Consider the following 24,615-nt stretch of genomic DNA (forward strand, 5'->3'; position numbering starts at 1 on the left):
TTTTACCTATTGCTCCCATTTCTGCTTTCTGAGACCAAAATGTTAAGGCCTAATCCCTCCTCTACATGACAGCCCTTTAAATATTTAAATACAGCTACCATGTCTTTCCTGAATTATCTTTTTTCCAGAGTAATTATTCCCAGTTTTTTAATCAGTCAGCAAATATCATAAACTCATGGCCCTTCACCATTCTGATTACTCTAATTTGTCATGTCTTCCTTAAAGCATGGTGCCCAAAACTGATCTCAGTACTCTAAATGTGGGCAGATAGTTCACCTTCCTTGAAGCTGTACTCTTAATGGATGCCAAGGTCATGTTAGCTTTTGTGGCTGCCACATGACTTATTGAGTTTGAAATCTACTAAAATCCCAAGGTCTTTTATAGAAAAAAACAAGAAAAAAAACCTGTTGCCTATCCATACCTTCTCCATATTATATTGATGAGGTTGACTTTTTGCACCCAAGTGCAAGACTTTACATTTATGCCTACTGAATTTCATCTAATTAGATTCTGCCCAATCCTCTAGCCCATCAAGATGCTTTTGCATTTTGACTGTTATCCAGTGTAACTATCCCTCCCAGCTTTGTGATGCACATATCATCTATGCTTTGGTTCAAGTCATTGACAAAAATATTAAGCATTGCAGGGCCAAGCTCAAATACCTGGCATGTTAAACAGAATTTCTGCTTTGTTAACAATAAATCATTAACAACTGTTTTTTGATCTGACTGTTCTGCTAATTATGAATATATCTGAATATCTGATTCTGTCATTGTTTTATCCGTATCTCTATCTTCTATACAAAAATAGTATGAGATAGTTCATCAAAAGCTTTACTAATATTCAGCCAAGCTATACCCACAATACTCTGATCATCTGCTATTTAAACAATCATGTCCAAAAAGGAAACAAGATTAGTTTGGCATGATTAGTTCTTGATGAAGTTATGCTTGCTCTCTGTAACTGCTACTTTCATTTCTAGACATTCAACAAACATCTCTTGAATGATCTGTTCTAATATTTTCTTAGGAACTGATGTGAAAAACTCTTTCTTTTCTTTGAAAGTCAGTACCACATCTGTCTGTCTCTAATCTTGTGATACCTCTTTTGTTTTTCATGATCTTTCAAAGATCAATGACAGTGGCTCAATAGTCAAATGTTGTCACTTCTTTCAGGACCCAAGGATGCAGTTCATATAAATGTCTTGAATTCATATATGGTGGCTAAATATTTTCTGAATATCTCCTTAGTTATTCCCTATTGGTCATTTTTGTTGAAGAGAGCAAATTAGTACCTTAATCACATAATAGCTAGCATTTATGTAATGCGTTGTGTTTTACAAAGCACCTTACAAATATTATTTCACTTGATTGTCACAACAACCCTGGGAGGTAAGTGCTATTAGTATCCCTATTTTACAGTTGAGGAAACCGAAGCAAACAAAACAGAGGGTAAGTGACTTTCTCAAAGGGCAGCTAGGTGGCACAGTGGATAGAGCTCCGGCCTTGGAGTCAGGAGGACCTGAGTTCAAATTTGGCTGCAGACAATAGACACTTGCTAGCTGTGTGACCTCAGGCAAGTCACTTAACCTCGATTTCCTCACCAAAAAGGAAAAAAAAACAGAAAACGAAGGTGACTTGTTCGGGGTCACACAGCTTTTAAGTGTCTGAGACCAGATTTGAACTCAGGTCTTTCTGACTTCTCTAGTATTCTGTCTACTACACCACCCCATTGTATTCTCTGGTCACCCTTGTAGTTCAAAGTGTGCTATTGGTGATTCCATTTTCCCCCAGAGATTCTGCAAAGGCAAACTCAAAGCATAGAATATCTGACTTAAATCATAGTATAAGTACAAAAAAAAATCTTATTCGCATGACACCCTATCTACTCTCAACACAGGCCAGCAAATTGACCATTGTTTAATAAAAGCAGGGACAAAGTAAAAGTGGCTCCATTAGAAGAAGAGTCCTAATATGGCATGGCAGTGTGATAGAGGGGAAAGTGTGCTGGATTTGCAGTCAGAGGACTTGGGCTTGAAATTCAGCTTCTTATAAAAGTCATGTCAGTTCTCTCTATTAATTTTCTTTATCAGTAAAATGAGAGAGCTGGACTGATAGGCTCTAAAACTCTTCTAGAATACAAAGTGTGGTGCAGTAAATGAATTGATGGAAAAACCTATCTTTGAATCCTGATTCAGACCCTTATTACATGTTTGACCAGAAGTAAATCACTTACTTCTGTGAGCCTCAGTGTCTTGATATTTAAAATGAAAGGTTAAGATTCAATTTCTTTTAAGATCCCCTCTAACTCTAACCAATAAGGCTTTGATATTATAGACTGTCCCCATAGTCAAAAGAGTTGGCCTTGCAAACAATTTGACTAAGTCACTTATTTTTTAGACTTGCCTCTTCATATAGGTCATGAATGTTATGGCTCAAAGACTGAAAATAGTGTTCATTAAAAAGCTCAGTCAACAAACATTCATTAAATACCTACAGTGTAAAATGTGCTAGGTTCTGTGAAGCATCATACACATACAGAGAGAGAGAGAGAGAGAGAAGAGAGAGAGAGAGAGAGAGAGATAGAGAGAGAGATTATCTTATGTTACATCTTGAAGGCTTTTCCAACAAGCTCATTTGTGTTATTGCTGATAGCTTCGACTTCTTCATTTGAAAACTACCTATCCATATTCTTTGACCCTTTGGGGAGTGTTTTTTATTTTTGCATATTTAAATTAGGTCTGAATTTATGTGGGATATAAGATCTTTATTAGAGGAACTTATGGCAAAAATTTTTTTTTTCCATTTCCTGTACTGCTTCTAATATTAACTGTATTGGCTTTGTGCAAAAACTCTTAAAATTTTGTACAACCAAAATTTTTCATTTTTCATTTTGTTGGTCTTCTCTGTCCCTTGTTTGCCTATGGACTCTTTTTAACTCCATGTATTTTATTTTGTTCATTTTATTTTTAAATTAACAAAAATTTGTTTTCTTTCTCTCCTTCCCTCCCCTCCCCACTGGGAAAAAAATAAAGAAAAACAAAATCTTTGTTATAATTATACATTGTCAAGTATAACACATTCCCACATTGGCCATCTCTCTCTCTCCCTTCCAAAATATGTTATTTTGTACCCTGAGTCCATCACCTCTCTTTTAGGAAGTTGATTGGATGCTTCATCATCAGTGTTTCTACAGTGTAACTATATTAGTCCTCTACAATTGTGGTTGGTCACTTCATTATTCAAAATCTTTAAGTCTTTCAAAGTTGTTTGTCTTTAAATGTTGTTGCTATTATATATACATATATATATATATATATATATATATATATATATATATATATATATATATATATACACACACATATATATATATATATAATGTTGCTCTCCTAATTGTGTTCACTTCATTGTTGCATCAGATCATACAGTTCTTCCCAGATTTCTCAGGATACCATTCCTCTCAGTTTTTTTTATCACAATAATATTTCATTACATTCATATGCCATAATTTGTTCAACTATTCCTCAATTGATTAGTATCTCCTTAATTTCCATGTGAGTACCTTTCCTCTTTCTTTGATCTCTTTAAGGTATAGTAGTGATATTGTGGGATCAAATAGTAAGCAGTGTTTAGAAACTTTTTAGGCATACTTCAAAATCAGCTTCCAGAATGGATCCACCAGTTCATAGATCTATAAACAATGCCTCATTGTTCCTCATTTCTCACAATTCCTCCAGTATTTATCACTTTCCTTTTTCTGTCACCTTCTCAGAACTCATCAGTATAAGGTTGAACCTCAGAGTTGCAGTAATCTCTCTTTATTTATTAGTAATTTTCTGTGCAGCAGATACAGTTACTTTAAAGTAGACTAATTTAAATTTGCAGCACTTGTGAAAGTGGTTCATAAAGCAACAGTAAAGAATGCCTGTGTGAAATCAAATCGAAATACTGTGCATAGTGCCAATTATAGACACTGCTCTGAACCTGTTGTGATTTTTTAAAAATAATTTGTTTTTAGCAAGTCATATTTCCATTCATCTGACTTTCAGAAAACTAGATTCTTTTCCTGTTCTCTTTCCCTCAACTAGGTTTCTAGACAGTGAATGCTAAGATAAATCTCTCTGAATTAGTTATCTATAGGAACAGTTTAGAAATAATGTAATTAAATCATTCTGTTTCAGTGATAGCAGACCACCATTTGACAAATGTAATTATGTTTACTTAAATTCGACTTGATATTAAATAACACTTATATGAAGTTTAATGAAAAATATCAGTGTAAAAAAGAAGCAACCATATCCTTAGCACAGCAACTAGTTTTAATTATCACTGCATATTTATGACAAATGGCTATAATATTGGGGTGGGGGAAACAGGGGAGGAAGATTAGTTTACCCATGGTTTCAATACCTCCATGACCTGAAAATGCTAAAGAAAGGATTTGTTAGCATTTTGCCTTTGCTACCAACTGAAAGAAACCTAATAAATCAGAATCATTCATTGTAAAATTAAAAGCCAATATTCCTTAAGCAAAATTGTATAGTTGGAACATTCAGATATCATAGTGGCATTCACAGGTTAAATAAAATTTGTTCATGACTCCTCTGCACTATCCATTCATTGCTATGTTCCAGTTTTCTAATCTTAAGTATTTTTATGTTGTGTTATTTAGTTTTATTAAGTGCTAAGAATGTGTTTAGCATATGGGCCACCTCTAATATGCTGCAGTCAAATGTGCTGCAACAAGAAGGTAGCTTTCTCTAAAGGCTAGATGAATTGCTTTCCATGGCTGTATCAAATTGAGAGAAATTTTTTCACTAGAGTTTTTTTCAAGGTTATAGGACATAATCTGAACCTTTTAGAAATGAGGCATTTTTCAGCTATCCTTATAGAGTTTGAGGTAAAGCCAAGAAAAGATGGTTGTCTTTTTAAAATTGCTTTGGAGATACATGGTCATCTTCTCCTTTCATTTGGCCTGGAAATCTATTTGGCCAGGTGTCTGGAGTGGCTAATTATTCAGTTTTAAATCAATGAAATTCATGCCTTGTTTTTTGCCTATACCTTGGCTGACAAACTCTAGTTTTAATTACATCCCTTTCAAAAGTGTTGATGCAAAACACCTTTCAAAAAATGGGGAAAATGACTTAAATAATGAGAGGGACATTTAGTGCTAGAATATGCTAACATAAAAATTATGACATTACCTAAAGTAATTTGTAGATTTAGTGCTATGCCAACCAAACTACCAAGGGATACTTTGTAGAGCTAGACAAAAAGTACTTTAGAACTCAAATTCTATTACAAATAAATAATAATCAAAAGTATTTTTGTGCTGTTTAACAAAGTGTAAAGAAAATCAGTGGAACATATTAGAAAAGTAAGAATAAGTTAAGAACTGCTAGAAAATTGAAAATCAATTTGGTAGAATTTAAGTTTAGACCAACATCTTATAAAATATTCCAGAATAAACTTATAATGGATGTGGGACCTGAATATCAATCACAAAACAAACAAACAAAAAACAAATCAGGTACCTTTTCACAGCTGTAGCTAGAAAAGTTTAACCAAACAAGGAACAGAGGTGATCATAAAAGATAAAACAGGTAATTTTTATTGCATGAAGTTTAAGTTTTTGCATGAACAAAATGAATACAATTAGAGTTAAAAATGAAAATGTCAATTGTATAAATATATCAAATATCACTGATAAGGATTTAATGTCAAAGATATGTAGGAAACTAATGCAAATCTATAGGAATAAGAACTTTTTCTCAATGGAGAAATAGTCAGTATATATGAACAAATAATTGTTGAAGAATCACAGCCTTTTAACAATTATATAAAAGATTGTTCTAAATCCCCAATAACAAGAAATATTAAAATAAAAAGAATTCCAAGGTTTCATTTCATGCTCAGAAAATTACAAAATTTGACAAAGGTGAAATTATTGGAGAGATTGTAGATAGAAAGAAATACTAATAAACTGTAACTCGAACTGTGAATTGGTCCATCCTTTCTGGAAGGAAGAAGCTGATTAAATAATAATTTATTCTGGATTTAGAAAATCACTGAAGTGTTCATGCCTTTTGACCCAGAGATCCCTTTGGGTGAGATATACTCCACTGAGATGAAAGATAGAAAGGTTCCATATGCCACCAAATATTCATAACAGCTTATTTTGTAGTAGCAAAGAGCTAGAAAGGGAGTTTTGTAGATCTTGACAACTGTGTAATGGCTATAGAAAAATCTTGATACAAAAATACAATAGAGTATTGATGTATCATACATATGATGGATATAGAGAATTCAGTGATACACAGGAAGACTCACTAACTAATGCAAAATAAAACCATCAAAAGTAGAAAAAAACATACACAATTACTACAACAGTGTAACAATAGAACAACAATAAAAATTCAAATGAATGCTGTGAAGTTATAATAATTAAGTTAGGCCCTGAAGAAGAGATTAGGAAATGCATTTGACTTCTTTGCAAAACTTGGAAAGTACTGATCTGAAAAGCTGTATCCACAGTCATACTCAGTTTATGTGTTTAGGTAGTTTTATTGAGCTACCATTTTCTCTTTCTCTTATTAAAAATTATTTGCTACAAATGACAACTCTTTGTAGGTGACAGTAGATGAACATATTTGGAAATAAATAAGATATAAAGAATGAAATTATTAATATTTTGATGAATATGAGGAAAATCAAAAATAATTGTGAGTGTTTCTTCCAAAGCTTTCCCTTTGGCCTTCCTCTCTTCTCCCTCAATACTATTTTTTCTGGGTCATTTCATTAGCTTCCATGAGTTCAATTATCCTCTCTATGCAGATTATTTCCAGGTATGTGTATGTATGTATATATGTGTGTATGTATATATGCATGTGTGTATACTCTTCATCTCAGTCCTGAGCTCTTATTTCACACATTAAATGCCTCTTGGATGTCTTAAATTGATATAACACCTTAAACTCAATGTAATGAAAACAGAACTCATTATCTTTTCCCCACTTTCTTTTTACTCTCAGAGGTGCCATTATCCCAGTCATGTAGACTCAGAACTATGGTATCTTTCTCCATTCTTTACCATCATTATTCAGTCTGTTGCCAACTCTTGTCATTTCAGCCTTTACATATTTTCTGTGTAAGTGCCCTTCTCTTCATTCACAAAGTAATTCCTCTACTGCAGGATTTTATCACCTCATATCTTTGTTATTTCAAACCTTCTGTAAAAAGTAAAATTTGAAGGAGTTTTGAAAGAAGCCAAGGAAGCAGGAAGTCGAGGTCAGGAGGAAGAGTATTCCAGGCATTCCAGGCTTCTAGGAACTTCTAACTTCTAGTTAGTGAAAAGGCATAGGGTGTAGCTAGATCTTAGAGTATTTGGAGGTGATTACAAGAAGACTGGAAATATTAGAAAGGGATTAAATTATATAGGCCGTTAAGTGCTAAACAGGATAATAGGGAGCCATTATAGTTCTTGAGTAAGACAGGAGTCGGGGGAGGTGTTGAAATTATCAGACCTGGGCTTTAGGAAAATAATTTTGTGTCAGTAGTGATTAATGATTTGGAGTGGGGAGAGACTTGAGTCAAGAAGATCACCCAGAAATCTATTGAAATAACAAAGATATGAGGTGATAAAATCCTGCAGTAGAGGAATTACTTTGTGAATGAAGAGAAGGGCACTTACACAGAAAATATGTAAAGGCTGAAATGACAAGAGTTGGCAACAGACTGAATAATGATGGTAAAGAATGGAGAAAGATACCATAGTTCTGAGTCTACATGACTGGGATAATGGCACCTCTGAGAGTAAAAAGAAAGTGGGGAAAAGATAATGAGTTCTGTTTTCATTACATTGAGTTTAAGGTGTTATATCAATTTAAGACATCCAAGAGGCATTTAATGTGTGAAATAAGAGCTCAGGACTGAGATGAAGAGTATACATACATGCATATATACATACACACATATATACATACATACACATACCTGGAAATAATCTGCATAGAGAGGATAATTGAACTCATGGAAGCTAATGAAATGACCCAGAAATAAACAAAAAATAAGTTGTGAGGCATTTTTTTTTTGGTGTATACTTATTAAATGCTGCCAGGTATGTAGAATGAAAATTTAGAAATTCTTTAGATAGATTTTCAATTTTAAAAAATGGAATATAAAGTATTAATAGCTAGGATTTATATAGCACTTTACTTTTTTAAAAAATTTATTTAGTTTTAGTTTTCAACATTCACTTCCACAAGATTTTGAGTTCCAAATTCACCCCATCTCGCCCCTCCCCCTACCCCAAGGTCACATGCATTGTGAATATCCCTTCTCCTAGTCTGCCCTCCCTTTTATCTATATAGCACTTTAAACTATACAGAGCACTCTGCACATATTATTTCATTTTGTCTTCACAACAACCCTGGGGAGTAGGTGCTATTATTATTCCCATCTTATAGATGGGAAAACTAAGCCAAGAAAGGGATGAAGTGATTGGCTTGGATTTCATTGCTAGTAAGTGTCTGAGGCTTGATTTCAACTCAGGTCCTCCTGATATCGAGTACAGCATTCTAGCCACTGTGCCATCTAGCTGCCTTATTCTTCAATTAATTTTACCAGACTTGACTAAAATTCTAATCTAACAACTCAAGGAGGCAACCCTGACCTTTAGTAATGCCACAGGAGCACAAAGGATTTATTATAGGGTGATGATGCACTTTGAGTGTTAAAGAATCAGTCTAGGAAAGTTCATAGTAGCTCACAACAAGAAGCAACAAGGCTATGTGTTCTTTTTTCTTTTTCAACCAATACTATCTACCAAATGTAAAAGGATTGAAATCTTGGATTTATGAAATGTTGAGTTGCTGGTTAATTTACTGAAAAGCCCAATTTTGTGAGTAGTTCACTGAGATTGACAGTATTATTCTAAGAGCTACATGAAAAGTGAGGGGTGTTGATTCATTACCTTCTAAGATACCTCCCAATTACAACTCTATGATCCTTAATCCCATGTCCTTTCTCTCTAAAATCATCTAATACTTCAAGGAGCTGAAAACTTTTTCAGCTGATGCAAATTGCAACCACTCTGCAACTGAGCTGATGATCTTTGAGATTTGGAGTTTGGAGTGGTCAAACAATTCATCCCTCTACAATCTACCTGGTGATGGGTTTCTCCAAATTTAGTTAGACTGGCTCTTAAATAATATCTATCTATCTATCTGTCTATCTATCTATATGTGTGTATATGTATATATATATATATATACATATATATATATACATATATATATACACACACACACACACATATATATATATATATATATATATATATCCCCTATATATATAGGAAATATATATCCCCTATATATATTAGGAAATCCCCTAATCTGACCAAAATCTATTGGCTCTTCACCTCACCCATTGACTTCCATTGCATTCTTCATCTATACCATGATCTCCAATCCTTTGATACCTCAATTATCTTTGAGACCATCACCTCTGTAGTAGCTACTCTCTTCTCTTCTCCCCATCTTGCCTCCTTGGTGAACCAATTAAATTCTACACTGTCTTCCTGTCTTGAATCCCTAGCCCTCTTATGTCTCAGATTAAGCCCAGCCAAACCTAAGCTTTGGATCACTCCTGCCATTTGTCACCTTCTTGCCTATATGTGTGCTACTGAACGAAGGTAGAGGAAATCATGCAACCATTTTCACTGGATCCACTACAGATTTATGTTATATGACCTCAACAAGGCCCTTACTGCTACTAGTCAGTTCTAGTATAACTCCTTATTCAACTCATTATCACACTTTCCACAGTGACTCTTCCAAACCTTTTCATCTCCCATCAAACATCTATGGCTTCTCCTTCTCCTACTTTCTTAGCTGAAAGCCTTGCCTCATATTTTACAAATAACATTCAGGCCACTTGCCGTGAATTCCCTCTGCTCCCTTCTTCCTTATCTATTAGTATGGTGCCTTCTGTGATTTTTTTTCCTAATTCACCTCAATTTCACATAATGAAGTAGGCTTACTCCTCACTAAGGTCAACTTCTCTACTTATTCAATTCATTCCATTCCATCCTGTCTCCTCAAACAGATTGTCCCTCTGTCACTTACTTACAATCTCTTCTCTACTGGCTAATTTCCTATGGCATACAAACATTTCCATGTTTCCTATATCTTGAAAAAAAAACTCATTGATCCTTCCATCTCTGCTGTCATCCTATATCTAGTCTGTCTTTGTAGTTGAACAACTCAGAAAAGCTATCTGGAATAGGTGGCTTCCATTTTCTCTCCTCTCATTCTCTTTTTAACTCCTTACAATCTGGCTTCTGATCTTATTCCACTAAAACTGCTCTCTCCAAACTTACTAATGATCTTTTAGTTGCCAAATGCAATGGACTTTTCTCAGTCCTCATTCTCCTTGACTTCTTTGCAGCCTTTGATATTTTAATTACTCTCTCCTCCTAGATATTCTCTTCCCTCTAGGTTTCTGGGAAACCATTTCCCCCTGTTTTTCCTCCTATCTGATCATTCTTCTCTGTCTCCTTTGCTGTATCCTGCTCCAAATAATACCCTTTAATCATAGGTTCTATTCTGGGACCTCTTCTCTTCTCCCTCTATACTATTTCACTTGGTGAACTCATCACCTTTTCATGGATTGAATTACCATCTCTATCTATGCTAATGATTTTCAAATCTATTTTTCCTGCCTCAGTCTGACTACAAATGCCCAGTATATACCTTAAATTCATTATGTCTAAAATGGAACTTATTACCATTTCTCCCTAAAATCCCTCTCCCCTGCACACCTTCCCTGTTACTGTGGAGGGCAGCACCAAGCTTCTGGTCTCTCCAGCTGGTAATTCAGGAGTCATCCTGAATTCCTATCTCTCACCCCCTATATCCATGCTGTTGCCAAGGCCTGCTGATTTCACCTTTGCAACATTTCTTGAATGTGCCTTCTTCCCTTCTCTGATTTGGCAGTACAGACTTTCATTACCTCATATCTCGATTACTACAATAACCTACTGGTGGGTCTGCCTGTTTCACGTCTCTTCCCATTCCAATCCATCCTCCATCCAACTACTAAAGTGATTTTCCTACAAGGCAGGCTTGATCATATCACCCTTCTCTACTCAGTAAACTCCAGTGGCTTCCTGTTACATCCAGGAGCAAATACAAAATGTTCAATTTGGAATTCAAAAAGCTTCATAATCCAGCCCCTCATTATCATTCCAGTCTTCTAATACCTTATGCCCCAAAATATACTCTTTTATCCAGTGACTGTCCTCTGGTCTGTTCCACAAACAAAACACTCCATCTCTGGGCTTTGAGCATTTTATCTATCTCCCATGCTTTGAACATCCTCTCTCCACCACTTTGACTACTGACCTCTGTGGCTTCCTTTATATCCCAAATAAAATCATACCTTCTACAGGACATGTTTCCCAATTCATCTTAATTTCAGTGTCTCCCCACTGTTAATTATTTCCTATTTATCCTTTATATGGTTCATTTTTTATATATTTGTTTACATGTTGTCTCCCATATTTGATTATAAAGTCCTTGAGGGTTTACTCCTCTTTTGTCTTTTGTCCCTTTTTGTATTCTCAGCATTTTGTACAGTGCCTGGTACATAATAGGTAATTAATAAATTTTTATTGATGGATTGATTGATTTATTGACTGTAGGAAACTGAGACTAATGAGGTGAGAATTCATTGGATTTTAGTACATTTATTCCTTGAAGTTTATTTATTCAGTTTATTTCAACTTAATTTACTTCAACAAACATAAATACCTGTGCTCTGCCAGGAACCATGCAAAGTCAAAACTGAAGTATCTCTGCCCCAAGAAACTTTTGTCCTACTAATAAGACATAATGTATGAACAGATAAATAAATGCAAGATAGTTTGAAAAGAGAAAACACTAGCAAATATTGGTGTGGGAATGGAAATCAGGAATGCATTTAAAAAAGAAATGACACCAGAAATTAGCTTTCAAGGAAGATGAGACTCCTGAGAGGCAGAGATATTGAAAAAGCATGAGATAGGAGGGGCTTGGGTAGGTTATTCCAATGGCAGAGGTGTGAGATTGGGAAATGGAATGTCAAATTCAAGAAATAACTGAGTCCAGTTTTATTAGAACAAAGAATAGTGAAAGGAAGTGATGTGGAATCAGGTAGGAAAGGTAGGGGTTCTTTTGACTCAATTTATGCTCATCAGTAAAAATCATCTATGTGGCCAGCACTGTACTTATTGCTATCGAGAAAAAAACAAAAGACATAAAGTACAGTCTGTTCCCATAGGGTGTTCATCTTAAAATATGACCACTCAGCTTAAAAGGCACTCAAGTTAGGTAACCTGTGTTCTCTTCTTAACTGTAGAACTGGCTAACCATGTGACTCATCTTTGTACTTCAGTGTACTCATCTGTAAAATGAGAGCATTGGGCATGATTATTTCTTGGCTGTCTTCCAGCTCTGAAATTTTGTGATTCTCTAATGTGCATGTTCTAACATTTATTATAAACTTTTGCCTACTCTCTTACATATGCTTAAGCTTCATGGCAAATCTGTTAAAACCTGAAATAGCATGCGTTTTGTTAAAACTATTCTTAGCATTTTCAGTTTTATGGAACACGAACCCTTATGATTGAACCATGATTCATTTTCCCTGAAGTGATTTCTTCAGAAAAAGTATGAATACTCACATTTTCTTCTTTCCTTCCTTCCTAGCGGTGACTTGCCCTAGTATTGAGACCGAACTTTCAGAGCATGTTATCTGGAGACTAGTCTCTGGGTCAGTGAATGAGTATGGAGCTCAAGTCGTACTAAGTTGCAGCCCTGGTTATTATTTAGATGGTCAAAGGCTCATACAGTGCCAAGCTAATGGAACGTGGAGTGTAGGAGATGAAAGGCCAAGTTGTAAGGGTAAGTAACAATTAACTATGCTTGCTAGTATATATTTTAGGGCTCATTACTGAAAGTAAAAATATGCATGTTTTAAAAACAATTGGCTACTTTACCATCTTATTACTGTAAGTGGAAAAGAAATCTAATTCTTTTAATGTCATTACTCTAACTCATACACAATGTTACTTATATTGGTATGTCTTTAGATGCTTAGACAACACATACATCTACTATTTGAATGGTAGTTTTGTCTAATTAGATTACAAATTAGTTTTAATGATTTTTTTCTCTTTGTTAATAAGCATTTTCAGAATCTCAAAGAATACAATAGATTAATGCAACAATGAAAAGTTTTCAATGAAGCATCAAACAAATATATAAATTCATTCATGTCTAACAGTTATGTTGTTGATAAACTTTATGACATACACTGATTTGTTTAGAACCAATTATAATCTAGGAGATAATATTTGTGCAGAAGATATTTTCATCTCTAATAAAAAATTTTTGAAAAGGAAGATTATGTTCTTACATACAAAATTAGAAGCTCAGCCAATGACTGTCTCAGAAATAATAGTAGTAAACTAAGTATGATTTGTAGATATACACATGTTATGAAAATATCATTACAGTACTCACAGCAAATCATATCCTCTATAAAAACATCAGTTAGGCTGTTACTAATCATACAGCAAACATCTAAAACATAGTTGGGATTTTACAAAGTACAAAGCCAAAGGTTCAGATGTGTTGATTCTTAAAGTGCTCTGGATATTTATGTCAATATATGCTGGTGAGATGGAGGAGAGAGAGAGAGAGAGAGAGAGAGAGAGAGAGAGAGAGAGAGAGAGAGAGAGAGAGAGAAGAGAGAGAGAAGAGAGAGGGAGGAGGAGGAGGGAGGGAGGGAGGGAGGGAGAGAGGAGAGGGAGAGGAGGGAGAGAGAGAGAGAGAGAGAGAGAGAGAGAGAGAGAGAGAGAGAGAGAGAGAGAGAGAGAGAGAGAGAGAGAGAGGTGGACTTGTTACTTATCAAATGTAGGCATTTGCCTAATAGAAAGAGGTATAGGAGGACATTAGAGGTAAAATGTTTTCCTTTTTCTCACCTTCTGCTCCATCCCTCATTCAGAAGCTTTGATTTTTATAAGGCTCAGGTTACTCAGGAAAATCCTGTTAAGAGTTAAAGAGAAAACTGGACCAATGCAACTAGCCCAGTATTCCCCGGCCCCAAACTGGTTCTTTCTGATGCAACTACCTCATGCCAGAACTTTAGGATTTAAAGCAGAATAGAAACTAATTGGGACCAAAAGGGTTAGGTATACCTGCAGCATAGGTGTAATTTCCACTAATAAAATAAGGGGAGGGCAGCTAGGTATTTCAATGGCTAGAGCACCAGTCTTGGAGTCAGGAAGCATTGAATTCAAATCCAGCCTCAGACACTTGCTAGCTGTGTGACTCTGGGCAAGTCACTTAATCCTGTTTGCCTCAATTCCTTACCTATAAAATGAGCTAGAGAAGGAAATGGCAGTCCTCTCCAGTATCTTTGCCAAGAATACTACAAATGAGGTCACAAAGAGTCAGATACAACTGAAATGAGTGAACAACAATAAAATACCATAAGAAGCTGTGTTTTAAGAAATGTTTAAAGTTGACAATCCTATGTGTCAACTGAAACAGAATAACAGAACCCATGCATGTGTCCTCAGGCTTGCAACTGACTTCTTGTGTCAGTTGCAATGATAATGCCAAGTCAAACAGTTCACGAAGTTATACTTTATGAAAATTGTTTTTGTTTTTGTTTTAGTTTTTCCAGTGGCTTAAAGAATTGATTGGAATACTGAGGAGTTAAGTGATTTGCCTAACAGTCCTCTAGTCTTGCAAGCTAGTTGCCACCCTCAGCTCCTGACTATCACCTCACCCTTGTCCAAACAATTGCTAAATCTTTTCATTTCTACCTTGTACATACATAATTCTCTCTTCTAATACTTCCATTGTGCTGGTGCAGGCCTTCATCACCCCATGTCTAGACTATTATAAGAGTCTGCTGTCTGGTCTCCCTGCCTCAAATCTCTTCCCAGTAGAGTGTGTCCTCCACTCAGCTGTCAAATTGATCTTCCTAAATTACAGTTCTAACCATGACAGCACCTTATTCACTAAAGTACAGTTTCTCCCTGTTGCCTCCAGGATCAAAGAGAAAATAGTCTGGCTTTTAAAGCCTTTCATAACTTGACCCCTTCCTACCTTTGTAGTCATTTTAAACCTTATATTCTTCCACACATTCTGGGATCTAGACACTGGCCTCCTTACTGTTACACAAGACACTCCATTTTCTGAATTTGTGCATTTTCACTGGCTCTTACCGTGCCTGGAAATCTCTTCCTCCCCATTCTACCTCCTCGCTTCCCTGGATTTCTACAAGTCTCAGCTAAAGTCTCATCTCACGGAAGAAGTTGTTCACATCTTGCCTCTGAGATTGCTTTCAACTTTTCCTCAGTATATCTTCATTGCATATAGTTGTTTTCATGTTATTTTCCTGGTTAGACTATAATCTCCTTGGAAGGAAGAATTGGTTTTTTGGCCTTCCTTCATATCCCCAGTGCTTAGCACAGTGTCTGGCACATAGTAGGAGCTTCCTAAATGTTTTTTGACTTTACTTCTCAGTGCTCTAGTAAACACTTGAAGACAATAACTTGAAAATCATGGACTAATTGGTAGAGGGTAGAGGGGGTTCCTTCACTGGTAGTTCCCTATACCAGTGAATTCACATATCCAATACTATAATTATTATTATTGTAATTATGGAATATGTACAGTGTGAATGAAGAAGTTGATTAGTGAGCATAATATGATTTGCACTATATGCACTGTTTAGAGGAACACTGACTAAATCCTGGTCTTCTTATAAGTTGATAGGGTTTTCTATTTATTAGGGTCTCTAAGTTCATATTTTCCTTAAAGAAGGGTCATTGCCTAGGCAAGCCCTATGCCAAATTGTTCAGTAGTAAAATTGATCTTTGATGCCCTTCTCCCTTGTCCTTACCTCTCCTGAACCTTCTTCTTTTCCTCTTCCTCATTTTATTTCTTTTTTTCTGTCCTCTTCCTTCTCTCTCCTCATCTCTTTCCCCTACCCTCTGCATCTTCCTCTTCCTTTCTCCAGCTCTCTAGACACATATATTATCTTTCCTCCTTGAACACTCTCTCCCTCCTAATTTCCTTGGTGACTATAGTTGACAGAAGTCAAGGGTGCCACCATTCTTCTAGTAACCACATTTCACAGGCATGGAATCATCCTTAACTTTTCATTCTCTCTTTCACCTTTGTCCAGTAAGTTGGAATCTATAACATCTGTTCCCTTCTGTCTAATACACAACCACTAATCCTTTTTAGGACCTTATCATCTCTTACTTGGACTATTGCAGAAATCTTCTATTTCTTTTATTGTTTCAAGTATCTCCCCTCTCTAACCCAAATTCTGCATAACTATTACATTACTATTTCTAAAGCATATACTGACTAAGTCATTCCCCTCCTAAAGAAGCTCAAATTGCTCTCTAGTTCATCTAGGAAAAAAGCATAAAGTTTCGAATTTTGTGGCAGCCAGCTGGTGCAGTAGAGAGCAATGGGCTTAGAATTAGGAAGACTCATCTTCATGAGTTCATATCTGGCCTCAGACACTTACTGCCTGTGTGACACTAGGGCATGCCACTTCACCCTGTTTGCCCTAGTTTCCTCATCTATAAAATGAACTGGAGAAGAAATTGGCAATTCACTCCAGTATCTTTGCCAAGAAAATCTCAAAATGAGGTCATGAAGAGTTGGACATGACTAAAATGATTGAACAACAAAAATTGTCATTTTGCATTTAATGTGTTTTACAAGGTATTTCTAACTAATCTTCCCAGATTTTCCATTTCTTTCAGTTTTTCTTCTGATTATACATGACATTTTTAAAATTCCCTCTATATTTAGCCAAATTGGCTTACTTGCTTTTCTCTCCCTCCCTGCCTTTGCAATTACTAGCTTCCTTCACTAGCTCAAGTACTATCTCTTACTGGAGGTTGTTCATGATTTTCATTTTCATTAGTGTCCCTTAACTTGCTTTAAATTTATTTTGCAGTTATTTATCGGTATCCTTATTATTTGCCTTCAATATAATTCAAGGCAGGGACTTTTTCAGTCTTGTTTTTGCGTTTCCAGGGCTTAGAACAGCATCTAACACATTATAAGTGGTTAATAAATGCTTATTTTAAACAACAGCAACATCAACAACACACATGCCTCGTTTAAGAAGATGATGAGTGGAAGATTACACAGTATAATGGACCTAAATTCAGTCCTAGCTTTGCCACTTAATACCTCTGTGATCTTAGGCAGGACATTGAATCTTTTTTATTTTTTTTTAATGTTTTATGATGGATATGTTTTGTTTTACATTAAGATATTTACAAATTACTCCCATTTTGTAAGAGATCCATTTAAAATAAAATAGATATTAATACAATGACCTTATCTGAAATTACATGTAACATTTCAGATCTATAGCATTACTCAGTTCTCTTTCTCTCTCATATATGTATGTACATATATACACACGTACATATATACACACGCACATATATATATATACATATATATATATATATACACACACATTCACTTATGTATTTCTCCCCTTACGCCCCACTGAAATTAAAAATAAAGAAAAAGAAAAATTCTTATAACAAATATGCATAGTCAAGCAAAATGAATTCCCTCATTGGCAGAATACTATATATATATATATATATATATATATATATATATATATATATATATGTCTCATTCTGCACTCTCAATCTGTCGCTTCTCTTTAGTGGATAGTATGTTTCCTTGTCAGTCCTCTGGAATCATAAATAACAAGACACAATCTTGATAGACTTCAGTTTCCTGATCTATAAAATGAGGGGAGTGGAACAGATGTCCGTTAAAGGTCTTTCTAGGTCTAAATCTATGATAGTATAATATTATACACAGATATGATCTATGGTAGTAGAAATCTGTTTTAGCCTAAAATAATACCTAGCTTCCTGTCTTGAATTTCTAACTTTATGGTCCTGAGGGAGAATGTGAGTCACAGTATGATTTCTAAAAATAGAGAAAATAACCTTGAGTGTTGTGGAATCCAGGAAAATAAGAAATAAGCACATACAACCTCCTCCTTTCCCCATATAATATAATTCTATGTTGTAAGCAACTCAAGATATTACAGTTAAGGAAATTAGATTCTGTCTTGGGATAGTATGTAAACAAAAGTTGGTGAATACCTAGAAAAGCAATTGTAACAGAAACGTAATTGAGAGCTACTTACAGACAGAGATCATGCATGAGTATTGAATTCATTTTGATTAGGAAAGGAAGAAAGTGAATCAGTATAACTTGCAAAAATCTGGAGAGAGGAAAAAAGATTCCTGTTTCATTTTTTTTAAAACAAAGTTATTATTCTTGGATGTTCTTTTCATTTATATAGGTATTTCCAAATCAGTCCTGTGATTGTCTAGTCTAGTTAGTTGTGTTGCTGGAACACACACATACATCCCCAAGTCTGTAATACCATTATCCAGCTGCTGAAAAATTTGATAATATAGCCTATTTTCAAAAGCCAGTAAACTTTATTTACCTCATTAGAAGACTACTTGAAAATAATTGTTACTGGGATAATTTTATCCATCAGAAAGGGGGAAAAGATGCAAAAATATAATAAGCCTGTTGTCACAATATCACTAAAGCTGTGCAGACACATCTAAGGGAAAGGAAAAAAATGTAATAGGTTCATTCTAATCTTTCTTTATTGTTATTTAACACAACTTACCTTAGTGCCCAAATTTCAAAACAGGATCCAATTATCTTAAATACAACCTACAATTGTGCCAAAAAAAAAAATCATAGTTCAAGGTGAAGTTCATGTTATGCTTGAGAAAAGGCTTAATGAAAAGTTCATAATAAATTGTATAAATATAGATTCTATATAAATTTACTGACATTTGGCTTTGGTAAGCATTACATTATCACTAGTATATACAAAATAGAGTACAGTAACAGTTCAGTGTCCCCAGGAAATACCATAGCACAGGATTTATGTCTGATCAATTGTGATCGGCTTCTCTGCTAGTCTTGGTAGAATGAAGGCCTTTGGGTTTTCCAGAACCAGACTCATGAATATGGGGAACCCAGTCTCCTTAAGAAATCTTTTATTTTACTTCATCTATTTAATGGAAGTCAACCATGGTATATGATTTTCTGATGAAAGTATTTTAGTTATAACTTAGAAATTTTAAAATGCTATTGCTTAAATCATCTAAATTAGCTAAATATCCTAAAATTGCCAGAAAATAGAATAAACTTCTTCTTTAATGTGATTGAGTATAATTGTTAGAATAATTTGTCAGTCATCAACATCGTCATTGTCATCATCATCTTCAGCAGCATCATAATCACCATCATTGTCACATTTTCATCTTTATCGTCATCAAACATTATCATCAAATGATTAGTGCCTGTTGAGTTGTGTTTTGACTGGATTCTCAAAGATCAAAGTGAAATGATTAGTATCTGCAGACAGTGATACAAAGTTCCCAGATTTGTTTTACTCAACAGGAAATGTACAAACTGCTACATTTTGTATGACATTCATAAAAGTATAATTGAGGATTTATATTTTGCATTGGACCTCAGACCTATATAATTGCACATTAAAATATTATATGTGGGTAATTAAAATGTTAATGAGAACAACAACGGGGAGGAATTTAAAAAAAAAATCCCCCTTTCAGCATTTGGCTAAATGATTGTCCTATCCCAATTACATCTAGGCACTCTGAAAACATACTACCTTTTTGATTTTACATCCATATCTTTTCCATATGATTGTAACTGTACCAAGACCATGTGATCACTGAAGTTTGTAGTAAATCATAATGTAAATGTACATTGAAGACTATATTTCTGTTTGCCAAATATCAAGAAAGATATGATAGACCTGGAAAAGTTTCAGAGAAGGTCAGTTGCCTACTTAAGTAGGAATAAAATGATAGGGGGACAGACTTTGTGAGTTAATCTACATTTAATACAAGGTAACTTCCTGAAGCCTCTACTTTGGATTAGTTGTTCAATAGTTTTGGCTGTGATAATAAGCATGGCCTTAAACTAAGTTAGCTGTGGCATTTATTTGACTAGCCAGTGGTCTCCTGACAAATTCCTGTCCGTATTCTCTACAAGTTAGTCCATTTAAAGCATATAGCAAAAGAAAGTCAGAGACCCATAAAATTACATTGTGTAGTCCTCCACACTAACCAATTTCAGACCCTTGCCTCCTGACCTTCGTGTATATATCAATGCCATGACAATCTTCTTAATCACTCAGGCTTGAAATCTTGGAGTCAATTTCTTATTTGTAGTTCCTTATTTGATGCATTTTGAAGCCGTGGTGAAGATACCATGTACCTCTTTGTTGCTTTCTAGTTGAAAGGTCGCTTTAAAAATTCTTCAACAAAATTATTGTTTGATGCCTCCTAGCCATACAACAATTTTGGTAGAATACTGGCAATAAAATTATAGGTATTTATTTCTGGGAGATTATGAGGTCATTGACTTTGCAATTTTCCAAAGACTTTGCATTCCCATATACCTGTTCTCTTCTCATTTAATTCTTAGCCCTATTCATTGTCTATTGGTATTGTCTTCACAAGATGCATGTGTGTGTGTGTGTGTGTGTGTGTGTGCATGTTTGCATATAATTTTTTTCCTCTAAATTTAATATTTTATTTTCCCCAATTACATGTAAAAACAATTTTGACATTCCTTTTTATTCAAATTTTGATTTCCAAGTTCTCTCCTTACTTCCTTATCCCCCCCCCATTGAGAAGGTAAGCAATTTGACGTAGACAATACATGCGTAGTAATGCAATTGTTTGTGAATAATTACAAACTATATGCATATGGATGTCTGAGTTCTAAAGGTCGGACATCTAACTGTATGTCATGATGTTGACAATAGACACAAAGGTATAACATAATTGTTGATGTTCATTCAGTCATGCTTTTTGGTATTGAAAAGGTCCAATTTTTTTCCTTATACCTTTGTAATCTTCTCCTTCTCGAGCTATATTATGAATTGATTTCTTCTAGCCCATATCTCCCAAGCTATATTTTCAGCTATTGATCTCTTTAGTGCTATTTCTACTTCTTCTATAATAACATGTGGAACTATAATTAGTTAAGGATTCAACTGTGATATGTACACTATCAGTCATGTTGAAAAAAAATGGTATAAAAATCTTTGCAGATTATTTCCATTTTCTTTTCTTTATTATCCTCCAATTTTTGTCCTTCAGTACTCTTTAGATGACTTCGTTTAGCTGAGTCAACTAAGTTTTCTTTAAATTGGTTTTGCCCTCTGCTTATTTCTCTTTGGTGAGGTATTGCATCCTTCTCTGCAATGTTTTATAAATGAGTTTGCATTTTAAACTGTTGTTATTGTTGGCTGCCATATCCCAAATCTCCCTATCTGATGAGTAAGTCAAATATTTACAAAGACAAATTTTAGAATCTTTAGGCCTCTTTGTGACAATTAATTTATATCAGGTTAACTTCTACATTAAATAATTGCCTTCTGTGTCCTTCCATCCATCCATATGTAACTTTGCATCACTAATTTGTCTCACTAACCTAGGATGGAATTGTTCTAATCATGTCATAATTTTTTTTTCTCATCGTCCTTCTTCCTTTTACCTTGGTCTAATTTTGATTGTCTAACAAGTCACTGCTCTGATTTCACAAAGGCAGCTGATTCATTGACTCATCATGTCCTTTATGTTAAGATATAATCATTTTTTTAATGTAGATGACATTATTTGATGCTCATCTACATTTCACCCTGATTATATTCTTGAAAAATGTAATCACGATATCTCTATATTAGGCTTTTGTAAGTCTTTCACCTCTCATTTAAAAAAAATGTGATTGATATTTTCTAACATTTCTCAGTTCTATCACCTAGTTACATCTTTGTTTTGAAGTTACACAGCACTGAAGTCTTATCTTGATTAATTTTGAAGTTTCATTTTAAACCCTCTTTAGAGCTTCTCCACTTCTTCATCTGCTGCCACAGATTTTGGTGCACAAGTTGCAAATTTTTCTTAGTGGTCTTTTTGCAAATGCTTATCATGAGCCAAATGTCCTATGAAATGACATTTCTTCATGCTTTGATTTATATAATAAAACTCATCCCAATCATTTATTTACCTCTCTAAGGAGGATGTGGGAGTGATCTTTACTCTTAGCTGCAGCTTTTTTCTTTCTTTTGATTTTGTTTCTAATGAGAATATCAAGATTGATACTATTCAGTTCTTTTAGTACTATCTCTATTTGCTGGTCATAAGACAAGAATATTATATTTAGAATATCCATTGTTAAGTTAATGCTCATAAATTGTCTAACACCTTTGTAACTCTTAGTACCTTCTGCCCCCTTTTCTACCACAATATTATCATCACTTAAAAATGGAACCTGTATGAGAGAAAAAAAATTAAGTAAATAAAAAAAGAGAGAAAATGGCAATATTTTCAACTCAGTAATACAATTACAATAGCATTCAATTTAGGAGAGAGAGAAAAAAGACACAGACCTAAATGGAAATTTGATAATGACATACTAAATTGCAAAAGAATCAAGAAACATATCTTTGAAACAGTTAATAATTGTGATAAGACAAAATAAAATGTCTGGGATGTAGCTAAAGCAGTTGAAAGGAATATATCTCTATATATGTACATATATAATGTTAGGAACATATGCATGTATATATAAATAAAGTAGAAAAAAGATTAACTGAATATTCAATTTTAACATTTAAAAGCCAACAAATCAACAAACCTACAATAAATAAAAAAGAGAATTCTGAAAGTAAAGGAATATGTGTGTGTATACAAAAGGGGAAACACTGATAGAGTAAAATATATTAATAAAATTGATACATATTTATCCAAACTGGTTAAAAAGAAGTGGGAAAAGAATAAAATTATCAAATAAAGATATACAAGGTGAATTTACAACAAACTCAGAAGAAATAAATGTATTACAACATAATATACATTACCATATTATAATGAACCTGAGAATTCTAAAGATTGGCTAAAAAAGTGTAAAATACTTAAATGAACTAAGCAAGAAATAAAGATAATATATAATATCATATCAGAAAAGGAAACTGAATTGCCTATAAAGGAATTACAAGAGGTAGCAGGGGAGAGTGACCTGGTCTACATGGATTTATATAAGAATGTTGTCAACCTTTTAAAAATTTAAAAGCCTATATTATATAAGGGGCAGCTAGGTGGCACAATGGATAGAGTGCCAGGCTTGAAGTCAAGAAGACTCATCTCTGTGACTTCAATTCTGGCCTCAGACATTAACTAGCTGTGTGACCCTGGGCAAGTCATTCAATGCTATTTTCCTCAGTTCTTCATTTGTAACAAATAAGCTAGAAAAGGAAATGTCAAACCACTCTAGTATCTTTGCCTAGAAAACCCCAAATTGGGTCACAAAGAGTTGGACATGACTGAAAGCAACTGAACAACAAACATATTATACAAATTATTCTCAAATAATTGAGAAAGAAAGCCCGCAATCAAACTCCTTTTTATGAGACAAATATCTTTCTAATATGTACACTGGGAAATTATAAGGCAAAGAAAGCTATAAACCAATATAAGCACTGATGGGGAAATGTTGAAAAAAGACACAGTGAATCCCCTTAATGGTCAAGCTCAGCATAGAGAGACACAGAGAGAGTGGTCTGCAGACACTGAAGGTGGCCAGAAACATGATACCATAGGGAGTGTCATAGTACCGAGAGAAAGGTAGTATACCTGGGCAAGAAAGTGTCTCAAGCTTATACTGGGCACCCCCAAACCCACACAAGGGCACTGATATAGGGACAGATACTAACTGGTAGCTTTTTTGCACACTATCTGTTCCCAAATTGCAGATCAAGGGAGGAGTGCATTAATTCTGTTCATATAAATATCTTTAGATTACAGGTAATAAAACTTACCTTTTTGATAATTTAAAATAATCTCTAATTCTTGTGTAGCTAAGAATTCACCTCCACTAACCCAACCCCTGCCTACAGCTGAGGAAGAAATGTGATTTTCTTTGATTATAATTTTTTTTGTATTTTTTGTTTGTTTATTAATTAGGTCATGTGTGTCTTACATTTATTTGAGCAGATAGTTGAAACTGATGGTCTAAATATTTTTTAATTAATTTATTTATTTTTAGTTTTCAACATTCACTTCCACAAGATTTTGAGTTCCAAATATTCTCCCCCCTCTTGTCTCTCCCCCCAACCCAAGAGAGCATGCATTCTGAATACCCCTTCCCCTAACCTGCCCTCCCTTCTATCTCTCCCCTCCTTCTCTTTTTCCCTTCCCCTTCAATTTTCTTGTAGGGCAGGATAGATTTCTACACCCCGTTTCCTGTATATATTATTTCTTAGTTGCATGTGAAAACAATTTTTTTTAACTTTTGTTTTTAAAACTTTGGGTTCCAAATTTTCTCCCTTCCTCCCTCCCCACCCACCCTCATTGAGAAGGCAAGCAACTCAATACAGGTTATACATGTGTAGTCATACAAAACACTTCCGTAGTAGTCATGTT

At 34.6% G+C, this 24,615-nt stretch overlaps 1 protein-coding gene across 1 annotated transcript in view; it reads left to right on the top strand.

The window, feature by feature from the left end:
- The window catches only part of CSMD1 (CUB and Sushi multiple domains 1), a 1,378,384-nt gene that overhangs the window by 1,231,179 nt on the left and 122,590 nt on the right, over positions 1–24,615 (top strand). The window contains exon 48 of the mRNA XM_078149151.1: positions 12,752–12,946. Within this exon, the coding sequence (XP_078005277.1) occupies positions 12,752–12,946 (195 nt within the window). The remainder of the gene's footprint in view (positions 1–12,751; positions 12,947–24,615) is intronic.

The sequence above is a fragment of the Phascolarctos cinereus genome, unplaced genomic scaffold (assembly GCF_003287225.1).
Source record: "Phascolarctos cinereus isolate Bilbo 61053 unplaced genomic scaffold, phaCin_HiC Scaffold_2;HRSCAF=192, whole genome shotgun sequence".
Lineage (NCBI taxonomy): Eukaryota > Metazoa > Chordata > Mammalia > Diprotodontia > Phascolarctidae > Phascolarctos > Phascolarctos cinereus.